Source organism: Leptidea sinapis, chromosome 3, assembly GCF_905404315.1.
Source record: "Leptidea sinapis chromosome 3, ilLepSina1.1, whole genome shotgun sequence".
In the NCBI taxonomy this organism is placed as follows: Eukaryota; Metazoa; Arthropoda; class Insecta; order Lepidoptera; family Pieridae; genus Leptidea; species Leptidea sinapis.
The window spans coordinates 16,333,363-16,346,540 of NC_066267.1; the positions used below are offsets into that span (position 1 = coordinate 16,333,363).

Genomic DNA, 13,178 nt, shown 5'->3' on the forward strand with positions numbered 1-13,178 from the left:
TATTATTATTATTATTATTATTATTATTATTATTATTATTATTATTATTATTATTATTATTATTATTATTATTATTATTATTATTATTATTATTATTATTATTATTATTATTATTATTATTATTATTATTATTATTATTATTATTATTATTATTATTATTATTATTATTATTATTATTATTATTATTATTATTATTATTATTATTATTATTATTATTATTATTATTATTATTATTATTATTATTATTATTATTATTATTATTATTATTATTATTATTATTATTATTATTATTATTATTATTATTATTATTATTATTATTATTATTATTATTATTATTATTATTATTATTATTATTATTATTATTATTATTATTATTATTATTATTATTATTATTATTATTATTATTATTATTATTATTATTATTATTATTATTATTATTATTATTATTATTATTATTATTATTATTATTATTATTATTATTATTATTATTATTATTATTATTATTATTATTATTATTATTATTATTATTATTATTATTATTATTATTATTATTATTATTATTATTATTATTATTATTATTATTATTATTATTATTATTATTATTATTATTATTATTATTATTATTATTATTATTATTATTATTATTATTATTATTATTATTATTATTATTATTATTATTATTATTATTATTATTATTATTATTATTATTATTATTATTATTATTATTATTATTATTATTATTATTATTATTATTATTATTATTATTATTATTATTATTATTATTATTATTTTTCTCAGCCTTTCGCTGGTTTGCCTGCATTTACGGGTCGAAACCAAGTAAATGCAGCGTGTGGTGTGTTAAATTTATGTGTAGGGTGAAATGTCGTGTTCGTCAATTTGTAAGAACTTTCTAACGATTCGGCATGTATTTAAGATGGCGACTTTTTGTAAGGTTATGTAAAGAGTTTCCTTTAGTTCTAGTAGTTTAAGACTATGTAACAGATGGTTTGGGATAACACCTGTGGTGGAAAGGATTATTGGAATTACGTATACTTTTTTTTGGTTCCAGATTCTAGCCACTTCATCCTTCAGTTCAGTATATTTGTTGATTTTTTCAGAAATTGTTTTTTGTAAGTTATGAGTGTTTGGAACAGCAATGTCTATAAGGTAGGTTATTTCATTTAATTTATCTTTGAGCGTTATATCTGGTCTATTGTAGTGAATGGTTCTGTCTGTAAGTATCGCGCGATCAAAATAAAGTTTATATGTATCGTTTTCTAAAACTGTTTGTGGTTTATATTTGTAATAAGGTGTGTTTGTGTTTTGTATGAGTTTGTGTTTGAGTGCTAACTTTTGGTGAATGATATTGACTACTTGGTTATGTCTATGCGTGTAATCTGTTTGTGTGAGTGTTGTACATCCTCCGGTAATATGTTGGATGGTTTCTGGTTGAACGTGGCATTTGCGGCATTTATCGTTTGATATTGAGGGGTCTTTGATTATGAATTTTCTGTAGTTTTTGGTGTTGACAACTTGGTCCTGTATCGCTATTATAAATCCTTCGGTCTCTGGGAATAGGTTTCCTATTTTAAGCCATTTGTTTGAGGCGGCGGTGTTTATGTGGGATTGTTCTAGGTCGTGAGGATGGCGGCCATATAACACTTTTCGCTTCCAGCTGTCAAGTTTTTGTATTTGGGGATCGTTTCTTCGAGTGTTTTGAGAGCTTATGTCTTCGTGTAAATTAAGTGGAGTAAAGTTAATATCATTTTTAACAATGGCTTTATGAATTTCACTGGTCTGTGATTTTAAGTGGAAAAAATCTTTTAAATTGCCGACTTGTTTTTGACAGAGATGATTCAAATTCCTCCATATTCTCTTTTGATAGTAAGTCTTTCTATTGCAGATTTTGGGTGTAGATTATTGTGCTTAGTTAGTGTGGTGCGAATCGTCCGCTCTATTTGTTCTATGTCTGTTTTTGTCCATTTTATGATACCAAATGAGTATGTTAGAATTAGGATAGCATATGTATTTAGGGACTTAATAAGGTGTTTGCTTGTTAATTGAGTTTTACAAAGAGCATTAATTCGTTTTTTAAATTCTATTGTTAAAGTGTTTTTGATTTCTGTGTGATCTAATCCTCTAAGTTGTTTATATCCTAAGTATTTATATAGTTCGGTTTGTTCCATGGCTCTAATTATATCGATATCATTAACTGCATAATCGCCCGGCCGTATCTTGCCTCGTTTTATGTGAAGTGTTCTACATTTATCCAAACCAAATTCCATAATAATATCTTTGCTAAATTGTGCTGTAGTATCTATTAATTTTTTCATTTCCATTTCTGTTTTTCCATATAACTTAATATCATTCATATATATGAGATGAGAGACTATTGTTTCTTGTATATCGTGTTTGAGGCGATATCCTGCACGAGAATCACGCAGCAAATGTGACAGGGGCTTTAAGGCGAGGCAAAACCACAGAGGACTCAAGGAATCGCCTTGATAGATACCCTTTCTAATGGCTATTTCTCTAGTTGTGATGGTGTTTTGATTTGTATTCAAATAAAGTGTGGTTTTCCATCTAGACATAATATCGTGTAAAAAGTTTATTATTTTTGGGTTTATTTTATATATTTGTAATATTTTAATCAACCAAGAATGTGGGATACTATCGAAAGCTTTCTTATAGTCTATATATGTGCAATGTAGGTTTCTATTTTTTGAAGTCGCATGTTTGCGAATAGTAGAATCAATTATTAACTGTTCCTTACATCCCATGTGGCCTCGCCTGCATCCTTTTTGTTCTTCCGCTATTATATTATAATGTTCAACATGTTTATTGATTTTTGTTGTTATGGCTGATGTTAATATTTTATATATAGTTGGTAGGCATGTGATTGGTCTATATTGTGAAGGGAGTGGAGATATCTGTAATTTTGGAAGCATATAGGTTATTCCAGTAGCAATGAAATCTGGAATTTTCTGTTTACCAATAATGATATCTGTAATATTTTTGGCCATGATTTTATGTAAAGAAAATAATTTTTTATACCAAAAGTTATGAATTTTGTCTATCCCTGGTGATTTCCAGTTATGCAATCTGGCTGTAATGTTATTTATGTCTGTCTCAGTTATTTCTGTGAAATCCATTTCTTCAATTGCATTCCATTTATTTTCTTCTTCTATAATCCAATCAGCTTTATCATTGTGATGTACTTGTTGTTCCCAGATGCCTGACCAAAACGTTTCCAGTTGTTCTTGTGTGGGCACATTAGGATTGTTTACTGTATCTGTTTTTAGTTTGTGTAAGTTTCTGTAGAAATTCTTTTCGTTAGTCCTAAACATTGTGTTATCATTTTTCCTTTCCTGTGCCTTTTTGTATCTTTTAAGTCTATGAACTTTGAGTGCTAATTTTTGTTTTAAAGTGTCTAAAAATTCTTCCGGTTTAATGTTGCTATTTTCATGTTTAGTGTGTGTGTTTCCTGTTTTAAATATTGCTTTAACATGCTTAATGATTTTACATGATCTATTGTTATTGATGTACTGGGTGATTCGCCCACAGTCTGCTCTGAGTTTTTCTATATCCTTTTCTAACCTTATTTGCCATGGTGGTTTATAACAGTCTTTGGGCCTTGTGCTTCTAATATATTCTGTGACCTTATAGTTAAGTTCTTCAGAGATAACTAAGGCTACGCAATACACTATCGTATGTATGTCAGTTAGTTTTGTGTCGTCGGAAATAAATCGGGACAGGATATCGCTATTAAACATATTGACTAGTTGAAATAGGTGAGAATTGTATCTAAGTTTAGGCAATTTTGGACGGACTAGTGGGTCCATTCCTAAATATTGTGTTAGTGCTGTTTTGAATTTATAACAAATTTCTTCTATTTCAGTGTTCGTACCTGGGTTATGGTCTAATACCGTATCAATGTCGTTTTCCTTCATTATAGTAACACATTCAGTCTGTGTAGGCATATTATGTGATGTCTGAGTGATATATGAGAATGTTTGTAATGATTGAATATTATGTGTGAATGTATTTAATGATTGATTGTGCTGTGTGTTTGGTATTGTTTGAGTGGAAGAACATGGAATTACATCGTTTGTTGGTTCACTAATGTTAATATGGAATTGATTTTCATTTTCTATTTCTAGTTGTGACTTTATTTCTTCTTTAATTTGATTTAAAGTTTCCTGATTTAAGAGTTTGTTTTTTACTATTACTCTTCTTTGATCCGCAATTCTTTGTTCTGTAACGTTTAAATCCGGATATTTTTGTAAGAAGAGTTCATGCAACTGTTTTTTGTAGGTGGTTAGGTCGGTCTCTAATTTCGTGATGTAGTAATAGGTGCGCATAATGAATAGGTTCATTTCTTTACTCCATTTCATGCGCACTCTCGGTTTACCGGCTTTGGTGGACGCGAGTAAAAAGGCATTTGCCTCCCGCGCAGCATCCAAGGTCGGTGTGGGTGAATATCTGCTTGAAAGGGGTGAGGAGGGTATGGATGGTGTATATGAGATGGTACATGGACTATAAGGTTCCGTTGGAGTAGTCCTGTCAGTCAGTCTGTCATTTTCGGCTGTAGTATTTTCGGATGATCCGGTGGGAGCCCGCCAGTTCAGCTCCTCACCGCTGACGGTTCGCATGCTGAGACACCCAGCGCCAGCTCCAGGTGTGCCCCGGCGATCGCCCCCGGGAAGCGGTCCAATTTTACGTTTTTTCATCGAGCGTGTCTCCAAATTGAATGGGTTGTTGGGACCGTTGGTCGGAAAGGTGTGTCTAGGTGTTGGTGACTTTGTAAAGTATTTGTGCCTTCTACCTTAACGAGATAGGGTTTGGTCAAGAAGTTAATGACAATTTGTTCAAGCTTTCCTTAAGCCCCAACACCACGGCAAGGTGGTCCCCTGGGGGGGTTATTATTATTATTATTATTATTATTATTATTATTATTATTATTATTATTATTATTATTATTATTATTATTATTATTATTATTATTATTATTATTATTATTATTATTATTATTATTATTATTATTATTATTATTATTATTATTATTATTATTATTATTATTATTATTATTATTATTATTATTATTATTATTATTATTATTATTATTATTATTATTATTATTATTATTATTATTATTATTATTATTATTATTATTATTATTATTATTATTATTATTATTATTATTATTATTATTATTATTATTATTATTATTATTATTATTATTATTATTATTATTATTATTATTATTATTATTATTATTATTATTATTATTATTATTATTATTATTATTATTATTATTATTATTATTATTATTATTATTATTTTTATTTTTATTATTATTATTATTATTATTATTATTATTATTATTATTATTATTATTATTATTATCATTATTATTATTATTATTTTTATAATTTTTCTCAGCCTTTCGCTGGTTTGCCTGCATTTACGGGTCGAAACCAAGTAAATGCAGCGTGTGGTGTGTTAAATTTATGTGTAGGGTGAAATGTCGTGTTCGTCAATTTGTAAGAACTTTCTAACGATTCGGCATGTATTTAAGATGGCGACTTTTTGTAAGGTTATGTAAAGAGTTTCCTTTAGTTCTAGTAGTTTAAGACTATGTAACAGATGGTTTGGGATAACACCTGTGGTGGAAAGGACTATTGGAATTACGTATACTTTTTTTTGGTTCCAGATTCTAGCCACTTCATCCTTCAGTTCAGTATATTTGTTGATTTTTTCAGAAATTGTTTTTTGTAAGTTATGAGTGTTTGGAACAGCAATGTCTATAAGGTAGGTTATTTCATTTAATTTATCTTTGAGCGTTATATCTGGTCTATTGTAGTGAATGGTTCTGTCTGTAAGTATCGCGCGATCAAAATAAAGTTTATATGTATCGTTTTCTAAAACTGTTTGTGGTTTATATTTGTAATAAGGTGTGTTTGTGTTTTGTATGAGTTTGTGTTTGAGTGCTAACTTTTGGTGAATGATATTGACTACTTGGTTATGTCTATGCGTGTAATCTGTTTGTGTGAGTGTTGTACATCCTCCGGTAATATGTTGGATGGTTTCTGGTTGAACGTGGCATTTGCGGCATTTATCGTTTGATATTGAGGGGTCTTTGATTATGAATTTTCTGTAGTTTTTGGTGTTGACAACTTGGTCCTGTATCGCTATTATAAATCCTTCGGTCTCTGGGAATAGGTTTCCTATTTTAAGCCATTTGTTTGAGGCGGCGGTGTTTATGTGGGATTGTTCTAGGTCGTGAGGATGGCGGCCATGTAACACTTTTCGCTTCCAGCTGTCAAGTTTTTGTATTTGGGGATCGTTTCTTCGAGTGTTTTGAGTGCTTATGTCTTCGTGTAAATTAAGTGGAGTAAAGTTAATATCATTTTTAACAATGGCTTTATGAATTTCGCTGGTCTGTGATTTTAAGTGGAAAAAATCTTTTAAATTGCCGACTTGTTTTTGACAGAGATGATTCAAATCAATGAGGCCCCTTCCTCCATATTCTCTTTTGATAGTAAGTCTTTCTATTGCAGATTTTGGGTGTAGATTATTGTGCTTAGTTAGTGTGGTGCGAATCGTCCGCTCTATTTGTTCTATGTCTGTTTTTGTCCATTTTATGATACCAAATGAGTATGTTAGAATTGGGATAGCATATGTATTTAGGGACTTAATAAGGTGTTTGCTTGTTAATTGAGTTTTACAAAGAGCATTAATTCGTTTTTTAAATTCTATTGTTAAAGTGTTTTTGATTTCTGTGTGATCTAATCCTCTAAGTTGTTTATATCCTAAGTATTTATATAGTTCGGTTTGTTCCATGGCTCTAATTATATCGATATCATTAACTGCATAATCGCCCGGCCGTATCTTGCCTCGTTTTATGTGAAGTGTTCTACATTTATCCAAACCAAATTCCATATTAATATCTTTGCTAAATTGTGCTGTAGTATCTATTAATTTTTTCATTTCCATTTCTGTTTTTCCATATAACTTAATATCATCCATATATATGAGATGAGAGACTATTGTTTCTTGTATATCGTGTTTGAGGCGATATCCTGCACGACAATCACGCAGCAAATGTGACAGGGGGTTTAAGGCGAGGCAAAACCACAGAGGACTCAAGGAATCGCCTTGATAGATACCCTTTCTAATGGCTATTTCTCTAGTTGTGATGGTGTTTTGATTTGTATTCAAATAAAGTGTGGTTTTCCATCTAGACAGAATATCGTGTAAAAAGTTTATTATTTTTGGGTTTATTTTATATATTTGTAATATTTTAATCAACCAAGAATGTGGGATACTATCGAAAGCTTTCTTATAGTCTATATATGTGCAATGTAGGTTTCTATTTTTTGAAGTCGCATGTTTGTGAATAGTAGAATCAATTATTAACTGTTCCTTACATCCCATGTGGCCTCGCCTGCATCCTTTTTGTTCTTCCGCTATTATATTATAATGTTCAACATGTTTATTGATTTTTGTTGTTATGGCTGATGTTAATATTTTATATATAGTTGGTAGGCATGTGATTGGTCTATATTGTGAAGGGAGTGGAGATATCTGTAATTTTGGAAGCATATAGGTTATTCCAGTAGCAATGAAATCTGGAATTTTCTGTTTACCAATAATGATATCTGTAATATTTTTGGCCATGATTTTATGTAAAGAAAATAATTTTTTATACCAAAAGTTATGAATTTTGTCTATCCCTGGTGATTTCCAGTTATGCAATCTGACTGTAATGTTATTTATGTCTGTCTCAGTTATTTCTGTGAAATCCATTTCTTCAATTGCATTCCATTTATTTTCTTCTTCTATAATCCAATCAGCTTTATCATTGTGATGTACTTGTTGTTCCCAGATGCCTGACCAAAACGTTTCCAGTTGTTCTTGTGTGGGCACATTAGGATTGTTTACTGTATCTGTTTTTAGTTTGTGTAAGTTTCTGTAGAAATTCTTTTCGTTAGTGCTAAACATTGTGTTATCATTTTTCCTTTCCTGTGCCTTTTTGTATCTTTTAAGTCTATGAACTTTGAGTGCTAATTTTTGTTTTAAAGTGTCTAAAAATTCTTCCGGTTTAATGTTGCTATTTTCATGTTTAGTGTGTGTATTTCCTGTTTTAAATATTGCTTTAACATGCTTAATGATTTTACGGGATCTATTGTTATTGATGTACTGGGTGAGTCGCCCACAGTCTGCTCTGAGTTTTACTATATCCTTTTCTAACCTTATTTGCCATGGTGGTTTATAACAGTCTTTGGGCCTTGTGCTTCTAATATATTCTGTGACCTTATAGTTAAGTTCTTCAGAGATAACTAAGGCTACGCAATACACTATCGTATGTATGTCAGTTAGTTTTGTGTCGTCGGAAATAAATCGGGACAGGATATCGCTATTAAACATATTGACTAGTTGAAATAGGTGAGAATTGTATCTAAGTTTAGGCAATTTTGGACGGACTAGTGGGTCCATTCCTGAATATTGTGTTAGTGCTGTTTTGAATTTATAACAAATTTCTTCTATTTCAGTGTTCGTACCTGGGTTATGGTCTAATACCGTATCAATGTCGTTTTCCATCATTATAGTAACAAATTCAGTCTGTGTAGGCATATTATGTGATGTCTGAGTGATATATGAGAATGTTTGTAATGATTGAATATTATATGAGAATGTATTTAATGATTGATTGTGCTGTGTGTTTGGTATTGTTTGAGTGGAAGAACATGGAATTACATCGTTTGTTGGTTCACTAATGTTAATATGGAATTGATTTTCATTTTCTATTTCTAGTTGTGACTTTATTTCTTCTTTAATTTGATTTAAAGTTTCCTGATTTAAGAGTTTGTTTTTTACTATTACTCTTCTTTGATCCGCAATTCTTTGTTCTGTAACGTTTAAATCCGGATATTTTTGTAAGAAGAGTTCATGCAACTGTTTTCTGTAGGTGGTTAGGTCGGTCTCTAATTTCGTGATGTAGTAATAGGTGCGCATAATGAATAGGTTCATTTCTTTACTCCATTTCATGCGCACTCTCGGTTTACCGGCTTTGGTGGACGCGAGTAAAAAGGCATTTGCCTCCCGCGCAGCATCCAAGGTCGGTGTGGGTGAATATCTGCTTGAAAGGGGTGAGGAGGGAATGGATGGTGTATATGAGATGGTACATGGACTATAAGGTTCCGTTGGAGTAGTCCTGTCAGTCAGTCTGTCATTTTCGGCTGTAGTATTTTCGGATGATCCGGTGGGAGCCCGCCTGTTCAGCTCCTCACCGCTGACGGTTCGCATGCTGAGACACCCAGCGCCAGCTCCAGGTGTGCCCCGGCGATCGCCCCCGGGAAGCGGTCCAATTTTACGTTTTTTCATCGAGCGTGTCTCCATATTGAATGGGTTGTTGGGACCGTTGGTCGGAAAGGTGTGTCTAGGTGTTGGTGACTTTGTAAAGTATTTGTGCCTTCTACCTTAACGAGATAGGGTTTGGTCAAGAAGTTAATGACAATTTGTTCAAGCTTTCCTTAAGCCCCCCCACCACGGCAAGGTGGTCCCCTGGGGGGGCTTATTGGGGGGGTTATTATTATTATTATTATTATTATTATTATTATTATTATTATTATTATTATTATTATAGTTTCCGGGTTTGTCACCACTTTTACATTTACCTCCTTATAAATACAAAAGTTGAAAAGCACTACAAATTGTGGAATATTTCTACCACAACTAATTTTTAGGTGATATTTATTATACCGATTTAAAAGAAGCGAAGCCACGCTGTGCTTATTGTCACTGTCAAGTGACGCACTCTAACAATAAAATCTCTTATTTTAGTTGCACACATACACTGAGACTAGATTACATCATGGTAATTGATTTAAAACAACTCACTAACGGCACGTGGATTTATCACCTGAGGAATTCAAAACAAGTTACTTACTTATCAGTATGAAATGTCAGAGAAAATATTTACTTTAGTTACTTCATACTTTAACTTTAGTTATCTTCGCAGTATTATGTCCTATGGTATATTGTTATGGGCCAATGCTGCCGATATCAATACCATCTTTCTGCTGCAGAACAGGGCTATTCGCACTATTTATAACCTAGGCCAAACAGTCAAAAACTGTTGCATCTCCATATTATATTCTTGATAATTTTCTTTATGTTCATAAGAACATTAACGAATTTGCTAGAAACTGGTAAAGATATCTTTTATATTACGATTACGGTTTGTGACGAACAAATCTAGACTTTGGTAGACCTTTAGGCGATATTGTGCAGTTGTTGTTAACCAAGAGCAGATTTTATGGCGTTTTGGGATCATTGTAATGTCGCCGTTTTGAGTGGTTGGCAACTATGTTGAATAATAAACAATTAATGTTATAATTCTGTAATATTACAGGTATTTTTTCATTTAAAAAGATGTACACAAAACGTAAATATGGCAGCTACCAATAACTATTTCGGTAAAGTACAAGAAAAGATTACGACGCAATAAATATTATTTACTGTCAATATTTCAACTGATATGTACTAGATAGCGGAGTTCCCAGAACTGTGATTTGGTTGATAAAGCAACCACTATAGTAGGGTTCTTCAGGTACTTGAAACTTCATTTTAAGACAAGATATTATATAGGTGGAGAAATGAGCCGTACTCTAGAGGCTAATAAAATCCTGACTGAGATAAATTTATGTATCAAGAACTAGTAATGATAACTCAGCGATGTTACTGAGTCAGACATTCAAGCCCATATATCTGGTGGTATCCAATAGTAAGCAAAGAAAGTTATGGAGAGTGACTTTTGGCAAGCGGGACTATTCTATCAACGTTATTTTGAGCGCAAAGTACGCTAAAGCTGACATTAATGATTATGAATTGTGTTTCTATAATAACCTTAAACTGAAAAAAAAATTAACAAACATCATCCGACTTCAAAAACACTTTTCCAAAACAATAGATATAATACGAACCAAAAAGTATAAAAATAATTGCGTATTGTAAAATTATCAATTAAACACAATATAATTAATTTATCAAATTCTAGTTACGATTATTGTTAGTTTTGGAATCGGTGTCCTCCCTCCGCGGCCCCGCTCTCGCGCGTGCGACTCACGCACACCTCACCTATAACTGGCTATACTACTACTTTGTGTGTAGTTACAAACCTTATCTGACACCGACCACACGGGTAAATAAAGAATGATCAAATTCGGTTCTCCCAGTCGAAAGTTCTGAGGGAACAAACATAAAAAAAACATACCGACGAATTAAGAACCTATTCCTTTTTTGAAGTCATTTATTAGAACACATTTGTTATAACCATCATAACACATCATTCAATGTGTGTCATCGCCCTTACGATTTGGGATTTAGAAGCACCATCGACCAAGAGTTGAAGAAGACTAATTAAAATTATCTGGCGAATATCACTTTTCGAGAAAGTATCGGTTCTGCAATCAACGTGCAATATCAATATTTATTGTATACCTTGGTCGATTAATAGATTTTTTGGAGGAGAGGTGTCAAGATCTGTAACAACAACAGATGTATGGATGAAGAGTTGCTCCCGAAGGAATTCTTCACATATCTGAGTGAACTCACGGAACGGCTCAGTGGTAACACAGAAAACGATCATCTCATGGGCTGCCTTCAAGCGGCAATTGACGACGTGCTTGCACAGATCCCCTCAGCTGAAATCGTAGTCTTGGGTGATTTCAACGGGCACAACGCCGAATGGCTTGGATCACGTACCACAGATTACGCAGGCCGATCTGTGCATAATTTTGCATTGGCGTATGGTCCGTCCCAATTGGTTGAGTCGCCAACCCGGCTCCCGGATGTCGATAGCCACATGCCATCCTTATTAGATCTTCTGCTGAATACACATCCCGATGGTTACCAGGTCTTTGTCGACGCCCCTCTCGGAACATCCGACTATTGCCTGGTCAGGAGTGTAGTGCCTATCCGACGCCAACGTCGCAGACCACCAGCGACCCGCCGCGTTTGGCACTACAAGTCAGCAGATTGGGATAGGATGCGTTCAGGGCATGGATATTTTTATACCAAGCTCTATAGTACCGATCGGTGGCAGATCATAGCCCTGGTTCGATGCGTCAGTTAAAGCAGCATCTGACTGCAAAACACAGGCGTATCGAACTTAGGTTGCGTCGCTGGGCACAAAGGATCCGAACTGCAAAGTTCTTAAGAGGAAATATAACCGTGCCTCCAGATTTTTTAAGCGGCAAATCGCCCGTGCGAAGTTTAAGCACGTCGTCAAAATCGGCGAGCAGCTTTCCAGTGACCCGACCGGAACACGCAAGTTCTGGTCGTTGTCGAAAGCTGCTCTTGGTAACTTCAACCAGCCGTCCATGCCGCCGTTGCACATGAGGAATGACACCCTGGCCCATACGGCTAAAGAGAAAGCCGAGCTCCTGTGCGCTCTTTTCGCCTCCAACTCGACACTTGACGACAACGGAAAAACACCGCCGACCATCCCGCGGTGTCAGAGCTCTATGATGAAGTACAGTTCAGACAGAAAACTGTTAGGCGAACTCTGTTTTCGTTAGGCGTCAGGAAGTCGAGCAGGCCGGATGGCATTTCTCCAATCGTGCTTAGAACGTGTGCCCCTGAGTTGACGCCGGTGCTAACGCGTTTATTCCGGCACTCTTAATCAAAAGGCGTAGTCCCTGACTCATGAAAGTCAGCCCTTGTCCCTCCGATCAAAAAAAGGAGACAGTTCGGATCCGGCAAACTACAGGCCTATTGCTATTACCTCCCTGCTCTCCAAAATCATGGAGAGCATAATCAACCGCCAGCTCTTGGTATACCTAGAGGGTCACCAGTTGATCAATGACCGACAGTACGGCTTTCGCCATCGTCGGTCGGCAGGTAATCTTCTGGTATTCCTAAAACATAGATGGGCGGCTGCTATTGAAAGCAAGGAGAAGGCCTGGCAGTTAGCCTGGATATAGCGAAGGCCTTTGTTAGTGTATGGCACAAGGCGCTTCTCTCAAAACTTCCATCATTTGGGCTTCCCGAGAGCTTGTGCAAGTGGCGTTCCAGCTTCCTCACTGGGCGCAACATACAGGTCGTTGTCGTCGGATATTGCTCAAACCCGAAGCCCGTGAATGCTGGAGTGCCTCAAGGCTGTGTGCTATCTC

The 13,178-nt window shown here is 34.0% G+C and overlaps 1 protein-coding gene across 1 annotated transcript in view; it reads right to left on the reverse strand.

Annotated features, from left to right (window-relative positions):
* Nucleotides 1-9,561, reverse strand: part of LOC126979353 (uncharacterized) — a 32,400-nt gene extending 22,839 nt beyond the window's left edge. The window contains exons 1-2 of the mRNA XM_050828593.1: nt 5,797-9,561; nt 2,441-4,799 (exon numbers count right to left, since the gene is read on the reverse strand). Coding sequence (XP_050684550.1) covers nt 2,441-4,799; nt 5,797-9,402 — 5,965 coding nt within the window. The 5' untranslated portion in view covers nt 9,403-9,561. The remainder of the gene's footprint in view (nt 1-2,440; nt 4,800-5,796) is intronic.
* Nucleotides 9,562-13,178: the final 3,617 nt, after the last annotated feature.